At 60.6% G+C, this 18,113-nt stretch overlaps 7 protein-coding genes across 7 annotated transcripts; 4 read left to right on the forward strand and 3 right to left on the reverse strand.

Annotated features, from left to right (window-relative positions):
* Window positions 1-476: 476 nt before the first annotated feature.
* On the reverse strand, window positions 477-1,800 carry THITE_2124500 (glycosyltransferase family 34 protein). The gene is made up of 4 exons (XM_003658008.1): window positions 1,732-1,800; window positions 1,289-1,626; window positions 798-1,225; window positions 477-719 (listed from the first exon to the last, which is right to left on the reverse strand). Exons 2-4 carry the CDS (start codon window positions 1,587-1,589, stop codon window positions 501-503), a joined length of 948 nt encoding a protein of 315 aa, XP_003658056.1. The 5' UTR covers window positions 1,590-1,626; window positions 1,732-1,800; the 3' UTR covers window positions 477-500.
* Window positions 1,801-3,190: 1,390 nt separating this feature from the next.
* THITE_2058495 (uncharacterized protein) lies at window positions 3,191-4,250 on the reverse strand (the record flags this gene model as incomplete). The annotated part of the gene is made up of 2 exons (XM_003658009.1): window positions 3,191-3,346; window positions 3,408-4,250. The coding sequence occupies 2 exons, from the start codon at window positions 4,248-4,250 to the stop codon at window positions 3,191-3,193; spliced, it is 999 nt and encodes a 332-aa protein (XP_003658057.1).
* A 513-nt stretch (window positions 4,251-4,763) lies between these two features.
* On the forward strand, window positions 4,764-6,256 carry THITE_2124504 (uncharacterized protein). Its single transcript, XM_003658010.1, has 5 exons — window positions 4,764-4,985; window positions 5,047-5,066; window positions 5,148-5,198; window positions 5,300-5,941; window positions 6,011-6,256. Exons 1-5 carry the CDS (start codon window positions 4,942-4,944, stop codon window positions 6,127-6,129), a joined length of 876 nt encoding a protein of 291 aa, XP_003658058.1. The 5' UTR covers window positions 4,764-4,941; the 3' UTR covers window positions 6,130-6,256.
* Window positions 6,257-6,383: 127 nt separating this feature from the next.
* Window positions 6,384-8,282, reverse strand: THITE_2093219 (uncharacterized protein; the record flags this gene model as incomplete). The annotated part of the gene is made up of 5 exons (XM_003658011.1): window positions 6,384-6,915; window positions 7,031-7,241; window positions 7,584-7,775; window positions 8,024-8,069; window positions 8,208-8,282. The coding sequence occupies 5 exons, from the start codon at window positions 8,280-8,282 to the stop codon at window positions 6,384-6,386; spliced, it is 1,056 nt and encodes a 351-aa protein (XP_003658059.1).
* A 960-nt stretch (window positions 8,283-9,242) lies between these two features.
* On the forward strand, window positions 9,243-12,769 carry THITE_2033760 (uncharacterized protein; the record flags this gene model as incomplete). Its single annotated transcript, XM_003658012.1, has 3 exons — window positions 9,243-9,415; window positions 9,534-12,049; window positions 12,105-12,769. Coding segments are annotated over 3 exons (3,354 nt in total), but the record flags the coding sequence as incomplete, so codon positions are not given.
* Window positions 12,770-13,852: 1,083 nt separating this feature from the next.
* On the forward strand, window positions 13,853-14,456 carry THITE_2124508 (uncharacterized protein). Its single transcript, XM_003658013.1, has 2 exons — window positions 13,853-13,972; window positions 14,139-14,456. Exons 1-2 carry the CDS (start codon window positions 13,957-13,959, stop codon window positions 14,381-14,383), a joined length of 261 nt encoding a protein of 86 aa, XP_003658061.1. The 5' UTR covers window positions 13,853-13,956; the 3' UTR covers window positions 14,384-14,456.
* A 498-nt stretch (window positions 14,457-14,954) lies between these two features.
* On the forward strand, window positions 14,955-18,092 carry THITE_2124511 (uncharacterized protein). The gene is made up of 2 exons (XM_003658014.1): window positions 14,955-15,740; window positions 15,798-18,092. The coding sequence occupies exons 1-2, from the start codon at window positions 15,086-15,088 to the stop codon at window positions 18,035-18,037; spliced, it is 2,895 nt and encodes a 964-aa protein (XP_003658062.1). The 5' UTR covers window positions 14,955-15,085; the 3' UTR covers window positions 18,038-18,092.
* Window positions 18,093-18,113: the final 21 nt, after the last annotated feature.

The raw sequence follows: 18,113 nt of genomic DNA on the forward strand, positions 1-18,113 counted from the left end.
CGGGATGGCGAATATACTCACCTGCGCGCCCTTTACTGGCAGCGAGAAGTTACACGCTGGGTTGGAAGGGTTTCGCAGAGAGCATGAAGAGACGGAAACAATGTGGAAGCCATCTGCAAAAAAAAGTCTGTAGAAATGTTCAATATGTATACCAGTACAGAACCGCCTTCCGTCCGAGCACAGAAGGTGATAGTCACTCCCGGGCTCAGTGAGGTATCACCACGCCCCATGCATCGGCGCAGCAGAAACTCGCCGTGTGTTGATATCCTTCTTGTTCCGAGTGCCCTCCTGGCCCGGGCTTCGAGTTGGCACCTCGCTCTTCCCCCCGCCAGTCCATGCTCAAGACAAAAGGCCAAGGCTGTCCAATCCGAGAACATGTCTCGCAGAGGCCTCGGTACGCCCACAGCTACTAGCTGGGGATCTGAGGATCCCAAGCGTGAAGCTAAGTGCTAGGTCTCTTGTAGAAGACCATAGAGACTGATAGCCAGAGACTCGGGATATCACGAGTCCGCAAACGCCCGCCGCCATGCCTGCACAAACGACTCAGTCTCCGCCTCGCATGCTTCCACCCCAGCCGCAGGGCACTGGGGAAACCTGACTGCCAGGTCGCCGTCCTTGTACTCGGCTTCCTTGTCGCCATTGCTGTACGAGTTGATGACACGCTGGTCGATAATGGCCATGCGGGCGAGGATAGTAGGGTGCCACTGGACAATGTGTTCCTGCAGACACCCAGCGAGTTAATGCGTTGGTGTCTTTCTTATTTCGGCTACGCACTTAAAGGAGCAGCGCGGACTCACCAGAGCATGCGTCTCGGCCTTCTGGAAGTTGTAGCTCCGATAGAGCGGATCAAACCACGTCTCGAGAAAGAACTTGGCCCACTCGCCGTTGCGCACAATCAAGCTGCCCGAGGACAGGCCGCCCTTGTCCTGCGTGAGCACAAGGTCCACGTCCTGCCCCTTGAGATGGCTGAAGGTCTTGATGATGCTGTCGGGTGGGACGACGGGGAAGTCCTTCTTCATGAGCTCGTCCAACCGCGACGGCCGCATGACGTGCTCCTCGATCTTGAGCTTGGGGTTCATGATGAAGCCGCTCGAGTCGAGGAACCATACGTAGCGGCAGTCGGGGTATTTGGTCAGCGCGTGACGCATAGCCACGACGGCGGTCCAGGTGAAAGGCGCGCCTTTGAGGTCGTAGTCGCCGACTTTGGCGATCAGCGTCTTATACCCTGCGAACGCCCCCTATTGTCAGATCTTATCACCATTTCACCATCTGGCCATGGCCGACATACCATGCTTCTCGGCATATTGCAGCCTATTCTCCACAACCGACTTCGTGAGCGACCTGCCGTACTTCCCCTCATCCAGCACCGTCACCAACACCACGGGCGGGTCGCCTCGGGGCACCCGCTGCACGGGCGCAGAATGCCGGCTGCTGCTCGGTTGCGTGACGAGGAATATGAGGGCGAGGAAGACGAGCGCGACGAGCGCGACGAGCTTGAGGCGGGTCTTCCTCAACCCCGGCAGGCGGGTCGAGCGCGGCAGGTACGGCGGGGGTTTGGACGTCTTTCGTGGGGGTAGCGCGAAGTGCATCGCCAGTAGAGGGAGGCCCGGGGGATGGTCCCTAGGCCTGGATCGGCACCAATGCGTGGAGGATCAGTCGGAAACGGTCCCAAGGTTGGGGGTGGTCGATGGCCAAAACGAGGGGGTCGAGCGCCGTGAAGGATTGTCGCACCAAATAATTAAGCGGTGTCTTGAATACCGTTCTTTGGTGCGAGTTCGCTCAGGACTTAGTCCTTGATCCACGAAGGGACGGTCACAAGGTACGATTCAAGGTTGCTGGCTTAAAGGACGACGCTGCCGGTTGGCTCAGAGCTCGTCAGGGATGCCCTGGAGAGGTTGTAGAGTTTGCAGTTGGGTCGCACATACTGTGGTAGGACAGCATCAAGGCACTGGCGAGCTGGGCCGTGCTGGCACAGCAGTGTCCACACGCAACTCAAACATCAAGCGCACAAGGACCAGTCTTGGTGGCACCAAGGTAAACGGAAGCCATCACGAAACAGCGCCCTTCCAACTGGGGGCTCCAGATGCGAGCGACATGAGAGTGGATCAAAGACGCGTCGGGAATGCGACGCTAGTGGTGAATGCGAGAGGTTGAATGGCCTCTGATAAGCTTATCGCAGCACGCTCCCCATATGCAAGTCCCTCGGTATCCTTATCTCCGTGTCCCATGCAATATCACTGTGGTCTCAGCATCAATTCCGTATACAGGATGGCTTCCCAGTTCTAGGAGCAGACACTCTGGGTGGCTCTGTTCACGGGGTAGGTATTTGTAGAATAGAAAACTGGAGGTATGTACATATGGATAAAAGAAGGCAAGGAAAAAAAAGGAAAAGGGGGAAAAAAGAAGAAAAAAAAGAAGAAAATGGCAAAAGCTACCCGACTTGCACCGTTAGGATGGAGTCGGTTACGAAAAACCCCAAGGGTTTTTACTACATCAGCCGAAGCAGACACTGCTTTGACTCGAACCCACCTCACTCGGCATGAGAAGCCGAGGGGGTCTGGAGAACGGACAGCTGGGGACCTCCCGCAGTAAACCGCTAGGCTACGGCGGGAGGTCGTTGGATTTTGCGGATGCGGAACTGGAATATCAACCGCTGGCTGGTTGCCGCCTCGACCCGACAGTGCGAGAAACTCGCCAGCAAACCAACCAAAGGCCTACTGGGCACAACAGCCAGGCAACGGCAGTTGTACGCCAGCGTGACGACCCCCTTCCCTCAAACCTTCCCCCACGGCCCTCAATCATATAGGTATGTATTAACCACGCCTTCCAGCAAACCCATCTGAAGTCGGCAAACGAAGCCTAGGATGCAGAAGTGAAGGGAAGAGCTCAGCAGAGCCCTTCCTTGCTGGCACCGATCAACGCGTCCACGCCAGTCCACGGTAGGAACAGGATAAGACGCCCCGTCCCGAGGGCGGCAGCGGAGCTTGCTCTCTGCACACAGACTAGTCGGCACGGCACGGAGGCGAAGCTGTGACAACTTAAGAGTGTGCAACAGGGGCTGGGTGAGAGAAACAAACAGAGTGACACACCACGAAAACTCCGCTCGAAACTCCGCTCGAATTGTGGGCATGTGGTCCTCGAAAACGATCGCTACCTATTAGTACACTCATCTAGATGCTGCTTACACTACCTACTTATTCTTCCTCGACTCTTCGGACTCGGGCCGAGGTGCTGGACCCTCGTCCTCGTCGTCTTCATCCGGACCATCTTCTTGGACGTCCATCACACGGTCACTGGCCTTCTCGAGCGTTTTGGCACAGATGTGGCTGACAAACTTCCAAGTCGCCTGTAACGCAGGTTAGCTCGCTGTCAAAGCCATACGAACAATCAAGAGGATCGCTGCTTACCCCCAAGAACGTGACCACTCCGATGACAACGAGCGCCCAATTGACCTGTTGCATCCTGTCTCGTCTGCGACCACGGCCTCCGCCCAGCCTAATGTTGAACCAGTTCCACGGCGACAATATGAACATGGACTTGAGAAAGCCAAGAAGCCCCAGAGAAAGGAAGCCTTTCAGAAAATGGATAGACCATGAGGAGGTCTCGTAATCGGCCAGAACCGGCTCGTCAAGCTCGAGGTCGAGGCCGTCGAACAGGGTCTCAGCAATACTGCCCAACGGATCAACCCAGAAGTCGATGATAGGATCCGCGATGAATCCGAGGACAAAGATGGTGACGACCATGATGACGAAGGTCAGCGCGGCTCGGAGGAGCTTGCTAGAGATCCAGCGGCTCCATCGCAGCCGCTCCAGCCGGTACTCGAACTGGCAGGTCGGGCACCGCCAGTAGTTGCGGTCCGAGAGCGGCGCCGCGTTCCGCCATGCCCGCAGACATCCCTCGTGGACGTACTTCTGCGAGCCCTTGCATTTGCAGGGGCTGAGCAGCCGGCCCAGCTCCGGGTCCTCCGAGACGTAGCGCACGCGGGCCCGGGAGGAGAAGACGCGCCCCGCGAGCGAGTCGTCGATCTCCGTGCTCGGATTGACGACCTCGAGGCAGATCCGGCAGGTCCGGGGCTTGTAGTGCCGTTGGTTCCGCGTCGGCGTTGGGCCAGGAGAAGAAGAAGTCGTCTCCGAGGCGCCGGCTGTATCGGCCGTTGGTCCGTCAGTTGACGGAGTGCCGTACCCATCATCCCGCCGTGTCTCCGTTCCCGAGGCCCACGCCCATGTTGGCCGAAAAAACTCAGAAGCCATGTTTGGAGTTTGAATGAGGTTAATTGGCACGATATCAGCTATAGTGCTTCAGTCCGGCGAAAGAGGTGGGCAGAGCGAGGTTAATAAGAGCTTTCAAGGAAGGAGAGAAAGCTATCGAATGTGACAAGTGTCCGGGCAGGCCCGCCAACTGGTTCGGGCAATATCCGTCATTGTAGGGTCGGACTTGCCTTGCGGAGTGCTGCGCCTCAAGCCCCTTCCAGTTAACGACAATGATCTTCCCTTGGAGATCTCTTACCCTCTAAACCTCGGTCAAGGAAAAACAAGACCAGGAAACGCTTTCATCACAAAGCTGTTTCAAAAGAATTTCTTGAAAGGGGAAGAGTTCCGCCACCTCGGACCCGGCAACCTTTTTCTTTGGGTTCCAGGCCGCTTTCCTCTCACAGTTAGGCCCAGCGGTGGGTCACGACCAACCGCTGGACCCCGCAGGGGGTCAATCGTCCAGCGAATCAGCAGCTCTGTCCCGCTGCCTGGCTGGCCCAAGCTCTCAGGCTGAAGGTGCCGGCCATCGACGCGCAACTGTGGTGTGCCTGGCTGGGAGCTCGATTGCGAACGGCAACAGCCTTGACCTCTCTCGACGACGCCGACTTGGGGAGCCGACCTGGAACAGAACAACAACAGATCGCGTTCTTTCTCAGCATAAGCATTTCCCAAGTTTTCCCCGGCCGGCAATATGGCGGACAGATACTCGTTCTCGCTTACAACATTCTCACCCAGGTAGGGCCGCCGCCCAAGCCTGCAAGTGGAAACGGACGGCGATTGCTAACAACCGGGACAGCGGCAAGCTGGTACAGATCGGTCAGTGGCCCGGGACCAGCGCCCACAACATGCGAGACCTCTCCGGCTAGGTCAAAAGCAGTCCATTCTGACAAGCCATAGAATATGCCCTCAACGCCGTCAACCAAGGCGTAACAGCCCTGGGCATCAAGGGTTGGTCATCCTCGTCCCACACAATTGCACACACACACTCACACTCAACCCCTCCCGCTCCCAAACATACCGGCCATGACTGATCCCGGTCCGTAAACCAGCCACCAACGGCATCGTGCTCGCGACGGAGAAGAAGTCGTCTTCGCCGCTCGCCGACCCGTCGTCGCTCTCCAAGATCAGCCTGATAACGCCCAACATCGGCATGGTGTACAGCGGCATGGGGCCGGACTACCGCGTGCTGGTGGACCGCGCGCGCAAGGTGTCGCACACGGGCTACAAGCGCATCTACAACGAGTACCCGCCGACGCGGATCCTGGTGCAGGACGTGGCGCGCGTCATGCAGGAGGCCACGCAGTCGGGCGGCGTGCGCCCCTACGGCGTCAGCCTGCTGGTCGCCGGCTGGGACGAGGGGATCCTGCCCGACGAGGAGGAGGATGAGAAGAAGGGGGGGTCAAAAGGCGGTGAGGCGCTGGCGGAGCTAGAAGACGAGAACGGGAAGAAGAAGGTCGGCGGGAAGACGGGCGGGATCTTGAAGGGCGGGCCGATGCTCTATCAGGTCGACCCCAGCGGGAGTTACTTCCCGTGGAAGGCGACGGCCATCGGCAAGAGCGCGACCACGGCAAAGACATTCTTGGAGAAGCGGTACACGGAGGGGCTGGAGCTGGAGGATGCCGTGCACATCGCGTTGCTGACTCTCAAGGAGACGATCGAGGGCGAGATGAACGGGGAGACGATCGAGATTGGTGAGTTTTTTGCGCCTTTTCTTCATCCCCATCAGCACCGATCACAGCTTATCTGACGCCCCGCACTAGGCATCGTCGGCCCTCCCGCAAACCACCTCCTCGGCGTCGAGGGCGTCGAGGGCGCGGTGGGCCCCCGTTTCCGAAAGCTCACGCCGCAGGAAATTGAGGACTATCTCACGAATCTATGATTTCTGGGGCAACGGTTTTTTCCCTTGACGGGTCGGGATGGATTGTGGGCATCGGGATAACGGGCAGCGTTGTCGGTGGTCCTCTCTCGGCAGGCGGCTCTTGAATTGTACACTAGACGACCGGATCAGGAACAAGAACACGAAGAGCACGATAGAGGCCAGCCCAACCACGAACCAAAACCACCGCTAGGTGAAACAAGCCCCATTCAGACGCTCAGCCCTCCCCCCCTTGGTCCCTCCCGCAAGCTACTACACTAGGTATTACGAACAACCAGAAACGAATTCCTCGGCCCCGCCGCAACGCCGATGACCTGTCCCGACTCTGCCCCTAAATCGACGCGTGTCCAGCTCCACGCGGATGCCCGTCCCGGCAGACCGAGCTGGCCGTTGCCGTTGTCGCCGACCACGTACACGCGCCCCGCGGCTGTCAGGGCCAGCATGTGTGCCTCGCCGATCGCTACGTCGATCACATCCTCTTCCTCCCTCTCCTGCTGCTCCTGCTCCTCCTCCTCCTCCTGCTGCTGGTTGTCGTCGTTGTCGTCGTTGTTTCCGGTGTCGTCGTTGTCGTTGCTGTTGTTGTCGTTATTGTTGTCGTTGTAGATCACCACGGGGCTGGGCGTGTCGGACAGGTCGGCGAGGACCCGCGACCGCCCGGCGTCGCCCCAGCAGTAGAGGTCGTGGCCGGCTGTGAGCGCCGCCAGGAGGTAGCCGCCTGCGGCGAGCTTAACGATGGGGCCCGTGGGGAGGTCGTCTAGGTCGGTGACTGGGTTGGGGGTGTCTGCGGGGCTGGTTTTTTTAGATTTTTTTAAATAAAAAAAAGAAAGAAAGAAATAGAGAAAGGAAGAGAGAAAGAAAGAAAGTAAGAGAAAAAAAAGTGAGGTTTGAGTTGACGGCCACCTACCTGTCGTCAGAGGGCTCTCGGCCCAGGCAGGCCGTGTAGCGTTCGTCGCCCCATGTCCAGACGCGGCCGGATGATGAGAGGGCGGCAAAACCAACTTCGAAGGCGACTAGCTGGGTTATGCCGGGGAAGTTGGGGAATGTGTGGGAGGGGTTGTTGGCGAGGAGGTGACGGATGGATGGGTACTGGTAAAAGGTGTGATCGCCATCGTGGACTGAGTGAGTGAGATTGGTGTAAGTGAAATTTGAGCCCCCAAGTGCGCCTATGTAATCCGTACATCAGGTAGAACAGTTACCTCCTCACTGACCTACTACGGCACCGCTGGATGATTCGGCAAAGCCTGCGTAGGCTCGCTCGTTGGCCGCGCGTAATCTCTCATGGTCTCTTGGCAGTAAGCCCGCAACTTGTACTCGGGATTCGCCATTTCTTGAGTACACTATGGACGAGTTGGACGAGACCATCAGCCACTTGCTGGGTTCAACCGATCCTCCGGGCAGACAGTCATCGTCTCCTGGTGCTCCGGTGTCCCCAGTCTTACGATTTATCACTCACGCACCTCGAGTGTAAGACAAGAAGGGACGGATCTCGTCAATGTCGTCATCCTGCAATACGCAAGTGAAGGTCGAGATGTCCTCGGGCTCCCGGTCGTCTTCATCCCTCGGCCTCTCAAAGTGCAGTTGGCCCCATGCATTGAAGCCGGTTGCGTACAGCACCATGGCTGCCTGCAGAGCCTTCTCCTTTTTCAGGCCTGAAGTTGACGACGGATCGCAGTCATGGCTTGTGTAAGCCAGAAAAGCGACCAAAGAGCGGTATGGCTGCTCTGGATTGTCGTGCAGGCGGGCCGGAAGAGGAAGGTCGGGTGCCCGCCGATGTGGGAGGATGACGAGTCAGAATACACACACGCCCAAGGCCGGCTCCGCACCGGATGCTGTTTGTAGCAGGCCTTGGCGCAGCCGGGGACGCGCAAACGGCGCCAGAACTGCCGTTAACTCCCACTAAACCCCGCGCTCAGCGCCGAATCTTCGGCGGAGCCCCCCGGGACCTGTTGTCGCAAGCAAAGATCCGGGGAACGCACAGGTTTGGTCAGCACCTACCTACCTAGTTGTGCGTCACTCGCTGTCACACGCAAACTTAATCATCCTCCGCGATGCTACAATCGGCTGTACATTGACAAGCAAACTGAAAGCTTGAGTTTCATGACCAGGCTGGGCTGGGGGCATCTCTGTGTCACCGCTTGCGGTTGTGAGCTGGCCATGGCTGGTTTGGTGTCTGGAGGCTTCAGGAGGCCGACTTGAATTAATGGCGGGCCTCACTGCATACAGCGCAACCACCCCTCGTTCCACCATCGAACAATAACTATACCTATCTATAATGATGCGCAGAGAAACAATAGTTTGAAGGATTTTGACCGGTTATATCAAGGCTGGCACAATAGCTGTGGACGCGCTGAAAATTGTCGCTTCATCTGAATGGGGTTGCCCGGCCGCCGCTCGTTCGGTTGCGCAAGAGATGAGAACAGTCAGACCCGGTCGATCGGCCATCCTCAAATACTGAACCGGCCGCGTCATAGTTCACGCACTCAACTACTCCCCAGAGATCGGCTGCTGGTTGACAAATCTAGCCACGCAACCTTCCTCGTCGCCTCGCAAGTATCTTGCTTCTCACCCGACCATTCACAGCTGCTCCGATGACGACGATGGCCTCCGACTACGGCAGCTCGTCCAGCTCTGATGAGCTCGACGATGAGCTCTTCCACCGATATGTGGATGAGTCATATGTGGATGAGTCGGACACTCCCTCCTTCTCTTCCTCCAGCGGCGACGATGTCCTCGCCGATGCCGACTCGGCCCCCCGAGACAGCCCTCGCAGCAGCACTCCCGACCAAGAAGTCCCGACGCCGGTAGCCATGACTGCGAGAGCCTACCAGCTTGAGATGCTCGAAGAGAGCCTCAAGGGGAACATCATTGTTGCTGTAGGCTGGACCCCCAAGCTCAGAATGGCCCGTCCCGCTGACCGCTGCGATCAAAGATGGACACTGGAAGTGGAAAGACCCAGGTGTAAGTGCCCTCAGAGACGACTCTGTCCCGGGCCTTGCTAACGCATTCCACAGCGCGATCCTCCGAATCCAGAGAGAGCTTGAGCGCAGCGAGAAGGTGGGCCGGCTGAGAACTACAATCCGCCCAGGACATAGTGAGTACTGACACATGGGCCCTAGATCGCCTGGTTCCTGGCTCCGACAGTGTCGCTGGCCGAGCAGCAGTTCGAGGTCATCCGAGCCCAGATTCCAAGCGTCCAGTCCAGGTTGATTCGCGGAGCCGACAACGTGGATGCATGGTCAACGAGGCCTGGCGTGTGGGATGCCGTCCTGCGCAACACCCGCATCGTCGTGTCGACGTACCAGATCCTGTTCGACGCCGTAGCCCACGCCCTCGTCCCGCTATCGGCCCTTGGTCTGATCGTCATCGATGAAGGTACGCAGCTCTACCCTGCCGACGCTGAGACGCAGCGCCGCTGACCTGTGTGTAGCCCACAACCCTGTCGGAAAGAACTCGGTGGCAAGGCTGATGAGGGAGCACTACTTCCCCAACAAGGCAAAAGGCCTACCGGTTCCACATATCCTCGGGCTCACGGCGAGCCCTCTCATGACGTCCAACCTGGGCGACCTCGAGGTCCTGGAGCAGACGCTGGACGCCGTCTGCAAGACCCCGAGCAAGCATCGGGATGAGCTGATGGCTCAGGTCAACCGCCCCGAGATGATGGTTGTGTCCTACGGAGCCATCCCCGTTGACGAAGCCGCCGCGCAGCCTACCCCGGCTATGGAGCGGCTAATGAAGGCCTACCTCGGCCTCGATATCACACGGGATCCCGACATCTTGCACTTGGCGTTGAACAGGACCCCGAGAAACGAGCAGAGGCTTCGCAAGCTGTTCGCGAGCAGGAAGACCTACTGCCAGACACAGATGGAGTCGTTTTATAGACGAGCCTGTGATATGTGTCAGCATCTTGGACCATGGGCTGCCGATTACTATATCCACAAAGTTATTTCTACTTTGCTACAGGACACTGACGATTCGGCCCAGGAAGGCGACTCCCTGACGGTCAAGCAGCGACGATATCTTGTTGAAGCGCTCACGCCGGTCGGCCCCGGCCCAGCTCCTCAAATACCCACCGCTCTTGCGCCCAAGGTGGTGGCTCTGCTAGGCATCCTCGAGCGTTACCAAGGCAATCCAGTCGGCATCGTTTTTGTCAAGGAGAGAGCCACTGTCGCCGTGCTGTCGCATATTCTAGCTGTACATCCTAGGACAGCAGGGCGCTACCGGGTCGGATCCATGGTGGGCACGTCGGCGACGCCGGGGAGGAGACAGGACTTCCTGGACCTCAGCCAGAAGGAGTACATCCTCTCGCTCCAGGCGTTCCGGAAGGGGACGATCAACCTTCTGGTCGCGACGAGCGTGCTCGAGGAAGGCATCGACGTCCCGGCCTGCAACCTCGTCATCTGCTTCGACAGGCTCGAGAACCTCAAGTCGTTCATCCAGCGTCGGGGCCGAGCCCGAATGTCAGCGTCGCAGCTGTACCTGCTCGTCGAAGACGATTCGGACAAGTCGTCCCGTATCTGGCTAGACCTCGAACGGGAGATGAAGCGCAAGTACGAGGACGACATGCGGGAGAACAAGGAGCTCGAAGAGATCGAGAAGAGCGACGTGCTGGATTATCCGGTCCTCCGGGACGACAAAACCGGCGCCCAAATCACCATCCAGGACGCAAAACAGCATCTCGAGCACTTTTGCGCCACCCTGTCGACCCGCAAATTCGTGGACTGGAGCCCCTTTTACGTCGTCCACGACCTAGAAGGGAACCCCATCGACGCTCGCCAGCGGGGGCTGCGAAAGGCGACAGTCCACCTCCCCGTCTCTCTGGCGCCTGAGCTGCGCTGCTTCGAAAGTATCTACGCCTGGCCCTCGGAGGCCAACGCGTGCAAGGACGCGGCGTTCCAGGCCTACGCCAAGCTCTACGAGGTCGGCCTGGTGAACCGCCACCTGCTGCCCATCAGGGAGACCGACCTCGTGAAGGACATCGAGACGCGTGCGGGCGTGGTCCCTGTCCGAGACCAGCTCAATCCCTGGCCGGCGGTGGCGCAAGCGTGGAGAGACGGCGCGGCGACTTCGAGGAGGAGATTGACGGTGGCGAGGCACGACCAGTCGGCCCGGGCCGAGTTGCAGCTTGTGCTCCCTCGACCCGTCCCGTACATGAAGCCGTTCGTCCTGCACTGGGACCACAGCTCGTCGTGGCATGTGAGCATCGATCCCGACGAGGACATGCCAGGGGCCGACGCAGCGGTCGACAGCCAGGCGAGCTGCCACACATCCGCCCTCCTCTCGATGGCGTTCGGGCACCGGTGGCGGATCGCGGACAAGCAGTTCCCTGTTCGCTTCGTCTGCTTGGATCGGGATCTGAACCTGGAGGACACGAGCGTGATGGAGGTGAGCGCCGAACTGATGGACGCGGCGATGGCATCCACACACCTTGTTCGAGACGTCGCGGATCAGAACCATCCGTACTTCTACCTGGATTGGCTACCGACTAAGCCTTCCGTCGACCTAGTCCGGAAGCCTTACCTGGGCTTTGACGAAGCGCCCGAGGACGCCGCATACGTTGCCCTCAAGGACTGGCCTAAGAAAGCCGGATTGTTCCGTCCACCGCATCGGAATGCTGCGCCGGCGCCCAGCAGCAAGCCGTACCCGAGAGTCCTGCCTGCAAGTCGACTGCGGGTTGATAGCGTCCCCGCGGTCTATGCACATGTCGGCCTCCTCATACCCGCCATCGTGCACGCGCTCGAGGCCCACCTCGTGGCCAAGGACCTCTTGGAGTCCCGGTTGGAGCGGACGGGCATCACAGACCTGTCTCTTGTTGTAATGGCCATCAGCACCAGCGCGGCGAGAGGACCGACGGACTACGAGCGAATAGAGTTCCTCGGAGACTCGATCCTCAAGTTCTGTACAACCATCAACTGTGCAGCTAAATGTCAGTGCCTCTCTCCAGTGGATACTTCTCTACGAAGTGCTAACAAGGCTGGCAGATCTGAAATATCCAGAAGGCTGTCTGTCGCCCCTGAAGGACAAGATCGTGTCCAACTCCAGGCTCTTCCGCGCCGCAGTCGAGTTCGGTCTTGACCGCTACATCGTGCACAAGACCTTGACTCTCCACAAATGGCGACCTACGTACGTCGAGGACCTGCTGGAGAATCCGCCGCCGGCAACGCGGACGAGGATGCTGTCGACCAAGACCCTCGCCGACGTGGTCGAGGCGCTCATCGCGGCGTCGTACATCAGCGGCGGCATCCCCAAGGCGCTCGCCTGCATGTCCCTGTTCCTGCCCGAGTTCGAATGGAAGAGCATCGAACAGGGCCGAGAGATCCTGTACAACGAGGCGCCGCACGACGAGCCGCTCCCCGTGACCATGCGGCCGCTGGAGTCGCTGATCGGGTACACCTTCACCAAGAAGGCGCTGCTGGTCGAGGCCATGACGCACCCGTCCTGCACGGGGCCGGGGATCCGCGCGTCCCTGGACCGGCTCGAGTTCCTCGGCGACGCCATCCTCGACTACATCGTGGTCAACCGGCTGTTCAGCGACCCGGCCGGGCTGGACAACTCCACGCTGCACCTGCTGCGCACCGCGCTCGTCAACGCCGACATCCTCGGCTTCCTCGTCATGGAGTGGGCCATCGAGCAGGACCGCGTCGACCCCGACCTCACCACCCCCTCCCCGAGTAATGACAACGACGACAACGACAATGCCGCCGACGATGACAACGACGCTCCCAGCCCCGGCATCCGCCTAACCCGCACCCGCACCCGCCAGCCGCTCTGGACCTTCCTGCGGCACTCCTCGCCGGAGCTGGCCGCGCTCCAGCGCGCGACCGCGCTGCGGCACGCGGCCATGCGCGCCGAGCTGCTGCATGCGCTCTGGCACGGCCCCGCCTACCCCTGGGCGCTGCTCTGCCGGCTGCAGGCGCAGAAGGTCTACTCGGACCTGTTCGAGAGCCTGCTCGGCGCCGTGTGGGTCGACTCCTGCCACAGTGGCGGCAGCGGCAGCGGCAGTGGCAGCGGCGGCGGCAGTGGAGGTGGCAGTGGTGGCGGTGGCGACAACTCGCTCGAGAGCGCGGGCTGCGTCGAGATGCTCGAGCGCGTCGGCCTGCTGCCGCTGCTGCGCCGGCTGCTGCGCGACCGCGTGTGGCTGCTGCATCCGAAGGAGGAGCTCGGCCGGCTGGCGGGGAGTGAGAAGGTGGTGTACGAGGTTGAGGCGGGCAGGGTGGGGGAGGACCTGGAGGCGGGCGGAGGGGAAGGGGCTGCGGGAGGGGCAGGGAGGTTGTTCGCGTGCAGGGTGTTGGTCGGCGGGGTGTGTGTGGGCGAGGCGCAGGGCGCCTATAGTAGGGAGGAGGCGAGGACCAGGGCGGCGGAGGCGGCTTGTCGGGCTCTGAAGGAGAGCAGGGCGGAGAAGGAGGGTGAGAAGGGGAGGGGATCCGGGGAAGAGTAGAGTGGCTGGATTGGGGGTCGATATAGATGGGAAGGTCTAGAGCTATTGGCTACGTAACCCTAGAGGAGGGACAGCGTACTTCTTGGATAATGACACGTCTTTATACCCGCCTGTGTTGTGAAGTTGGTGTTGCTGGCCTCACCTCAGATCGCAGGCCCGAGAGCGAGGAAAGGAACCCGCGACATGCCGTGGAGGGTTGAGCAGAGCAGCTCGAGGTCCGAACCAGCTGGCCTCAGAGGGAGCTGGGTCCCGGTTCTCCCCTACCCTGACAATGTCGACAAGTGGGCTGCTAGGCCGTTGTGTTCGCCAAACTCAGTGGGATAGAGCGGGATAAGTGGGGAGGAGAAATAAAGCTATACGGATCAACGGGCAATTAAGACCTTTCTTACATCCTAATGATGAAGGCCCAGACTGTATAGTTAGTCTGTCAGCGTGCTGCTGTGGTGAATAGCACACCCACGATGGCCACCGGGACTCGCTGGCGACTTCTTCACAACCACAAAGCACTCGACGACCTCCGACTACAGCTCACCGTGGAAGTTGGGCCCTCGCTGACAAACGTCCTTGTCACACGCACAGTTTATGCTGCTCTCCGCCAGTGCGAGTTCTGGCGATCCGTGCACAAATGAACGCAGTTTCGTCAATGCGCCCATCCTGGAAGCGGAAGTTATCGAAGCTCCAAGCTTGTGTGCGATATCGAGGTGGCCCGAGTTCTTGCCGAAGTCGGTGCGGAGGCGTTGCTTGAACCGTCCGGAGGTAGCTGGTGATACGGTTGCGTGGTTGGCTGCTGAGCGGCAAGAGTGGCCAGGCGGGGCTATGTGAGCTGTCCATAGGCTATGGGGGAGGAGATCGTGAGGAAAGATGTGCTGCTAATCATGAACTCATGATAGCGTTTTAGCCTACCGACATCAGCCCACTGCGAATGTGTGTAGGAAGTAAGGTACGGAGTAGCGATGGGAGGTACACAGTAGCGGACGGATTATTCAGTAATCCGCATTTTATGTAACTCGGTAGGTAATTCCATGTCTGTGCGGATGTGCTTACAGAGTATTCCGGATATGGATTATATGCATACTTCCGTACATTCGGCACCAACCTGGTAATTTAAAGTTGCGCTAACGAGTCCGAGGCTCCACTCAATTGCCCACTGCAGTTGGCTGAGCCAAGCAACCTGGAAGGTCTCCATCAACCGTTCCGGGATCTGCTTGGGCGATCTCATTGGTGTCCATCCATGGCACTGGCTTGGGACCTCACCTCAGTGAAAGAGAGCATCGATACGGACTGGTTAACCAACTTCCCCCGGACCCAACCGCATCTTGCACCCTGCATCGTGCACTGCTGTGCCACAAGATGCTGCTTACAGGACCAGCAATGCGGAATCAAGCGGCTTGACGACCCTCGCGACCTATCTCCTTCTCTGCAAGGGGGCTTTTAAGGGATTAACGCATCCGAGACCCCTGGTTCGGCTGCTCGAGGTCCGATCCTGTCCCTCCTCCCTCCTCCCTCCTCCCTCCGAACGGGAAGATGCCGCCCGACGGTTCCGGCAACAGGGGCAATGGCAACACCAGCAACATCCGCGTTTTTGTTCGCTGGCACGAGCCGGTCGTCTTCGCCGGCGAGGAGGTCAAATGCACCATCACCTTCAAGAACGTCGCCCCTTCCCCCGGTGCCCCCGCGCAGTCGACAACGCCGACGGCCTTGAAGCCCTCAACGCAGCTCCCGCCCCCGTCGAGACTTTCGGGCACCGAGCGCGGTCCGCGCCAGTCATCACCGTTCCACCCCGGGCGCCCCAAGCCGAATGCGGGCCTCGCACCGCCCGCCAGCGCCCGCGGCCACCGGTCAACCGTCTCCCTCTCAGTGCCGTCGGCTGCCTCCCGCGCCCGCACAGGCTCGGTGACCTGGTCGCCGGCGCCCGTTGCGGGGAGCCCGAGCCAGCGCAATGGCAATAGCAACGGCAATGGAAACGGGAATGGCAGTGGGAACGGAAACGGAAACGGAGGAGGAAGTGGCCATGGACACAAGCGGTCGGTGTCCATCGTTTCGATTGGCTCGCTGAGCACCGTCGACGACACCCAGAGCAGTACCTCCTCGCCGAAGCCGCCGCGAGCAAGAGGACATGCTCGCGCCTCGAGTTTGCAGATCGTGCCCCGAGGCGGGCTGTTCAGTGGGCCGCGATCCGGTGAGTTGAGTGGTTGGCGGGAGACGCAAGAAGCGAAGAAGCGCTGACGCTCCGAAGCTACCCATCAGAGGATACCCAGTTCGCAGTCGTCGCCGCTGTTCCATGCGTCGTACCCGCCTGAGAGGAGCATCAACGGCCGTCTCCCGGGCACTGCGACCGCGCCCGATACGCCGAGGCCCGAGTTCGCCCGGCGGTCTCCGACCTCGTTGCCCAACCCGCTCGCCGAGTTCAGGTTCCCCATGTCGTCGTCGCCGACGTCGCTCAGTGCGGGAGGAGGACCGCCGGACGAGGACCCGACGAGCCCGACGGCTTCCGGCTTACCGGTGCGGCCGAAGGACGCCGTGCCGACCATCAACGAGCAAGGGGTGGTGCCGTCGGCGCGGGTGCTCTCGACCATGAGCATCTCCGGCACGCCGCGGAGCAGCGGGGAGTTCTACTCACTGAGCAACAACTCGTCCGAGACGCTGGCCTCGGAGTATGTGACGCAGCAGCCTCTGCGGACGCAAGCGCGCTCCCCCCACAGCAGGCGGACGTCGAACTTCTCCACGAACGCGACCAGACTGCCGGAATCGCTGATGATGGGCTATGCGCAGATCCAGGGGTCTTTTACGCTGGACGGGTCGCTCATCAACCTCGGGCCGTTCGAGGCCGTCAAGCGGAAGGCGGTCGTGGGCGGCCATGGCGGCGGCGTTATCGGCTTGGAGACGCCGAAGCGCGACAGCGGGTTGCTGCGCGGGTTCGGATGGGGCAACATCACCAGCTCGATCGGCGAGCTCTTGGGCGGGGGTGAGCTCAGCAGCATCAAGGAGATGCGCGGAATTGCCAACTCCAAGGCGATACCGCTGCTGTCCACGCCGCAGTCGATCCTGTTCGTCGATCTGCAGCTGGGGCCCGGCGAGAGCAGGGCGTTTGAGTACTCGTTCAAGCTGCCCAGGGGGCTGCCGCCGACGCACCGCGGCAAGGCCATGAAGATCTCCTACAGCCTCGTGATTGGCACGCAACGGCCGGGCGGCGCCAAGGAGCAGCAGGTCAAGTCGGTGGACATCCCCTTCAGGGTGCTGGGCAGCGTCAACAGCCACGGCGAGATCCTCGGCCACGACCTGATGTCGCCGTACATCCTCCTCCGAGACCAAGCCCGCGTGCAGAGCGTCAACCCCAACACTGCGGGAAAAAGCAACAAACCGCCGTCCTCATCAGCAAGCACCAACCCGTCCCAATCCTCCGCGATGGGTTCCTTCCTCAGCTATGTTGACGACCTTCTCGCCCGCGCCCACCACAACCCGACCGCATCGCTCCTCAGCCCTAACGCCGCCGTTCCTCTGACCCCGCGCACCCCATTATCCCCCACCCCGCGCTCCTCGCGGCGCCCCTCTCTCGTCTCCCTCTCCGATCACCCTTCCCAGCTGCTCCCGCCGCCTACCGCCAAGGAAGCCATCGACCTCGCCATCCTGCGCGCCAACCTCCCCACTCACCACCAGCACACGTCCCCCAACCGCTTCGACATCGCCCGCAACGGTCGCCGCGTCGCCGTCGTCATGCTCACCCGCCCGGCCTACCGCCTCGGCGAGACGGTCACCTGCGTCGTGGATTTCGCTGCCGCTGCCGCCGCCGCCGCAGCAGCAGCAGCAACAACAGCAGCAGGCGGTGGAGACGGCGGGGTACTGCCGTGCTACGCGGTGCACGCGGCGCTCGAGACGACCGAGAAGGTGGACGCGAGCCTGGCGCTGCGGTCCGAGGCGAGCGTGGCGCGCGTCACGCGGCGCGTGTGGAGCGCCGGCAGCGAGGCCGCGCTGTTCGCGCGCCGCGTCGTGTTCAACCTGGCCATCGCGCCGTCGGCGACGCCCGAGTTCGTCACCAGCGGCGTCTCCCTCGAGTGGAAGGTCCGCCTGGAGTTTGTCGTGCCCGCGGCCGGGCACGAGAGGGGCGGCTCGCAGCACCAGCAGCAGCAGCAGCAGCAGAGAGCGGGCGGTGAGCCTGGGAAGGAAGGGGATGAGGCGCGGGGAAATCATGATGAGGGTGATGATGATGATGATGAAGAACAAGGGGAGGGAGGGGAAGGAATGAAAAAGGGGAAGCAGACCGGGAGGGACAGGGTAGAAAGGACGGCTGCGCAGCCGCACCCGCTGCTGGAGGAGATCTCGCGGGATAACCGCGGCGGGCTGGTGCTGGTCGGCGTGGAGAACCTGGTGTGCGAGAGCTTCGAGGTGGCGGTGCCGCTGAGGGTGTACGGCGCGGCGTGTAATGGGCTAGAGAGGCTAGAGCGCGACGAGGCGGTCGACGAGGGTCTGCCGGTGTAGTCGAAACACAACATCCTCTCTAGGGCTTTTTTTTTTGCTGGCTACATGGATATGCGGTGTGTGTGTGTGCCACGGC

The sequence above is a fragment of the Thermothielavioides terrestris genome, chromosome 6 (assembly GCF_000226115.1).
Source record: "Thermothielavioides terrestris NRRL 8126 chromosome 6, complete sequence".
Lineage (NCBI taxonomy): Eukaryota > Fungi > Ascomycota > Sordariomycetes > Sordariales > Chaetomiaceae > Thermothielavioides > Thermothielavioides terrestris.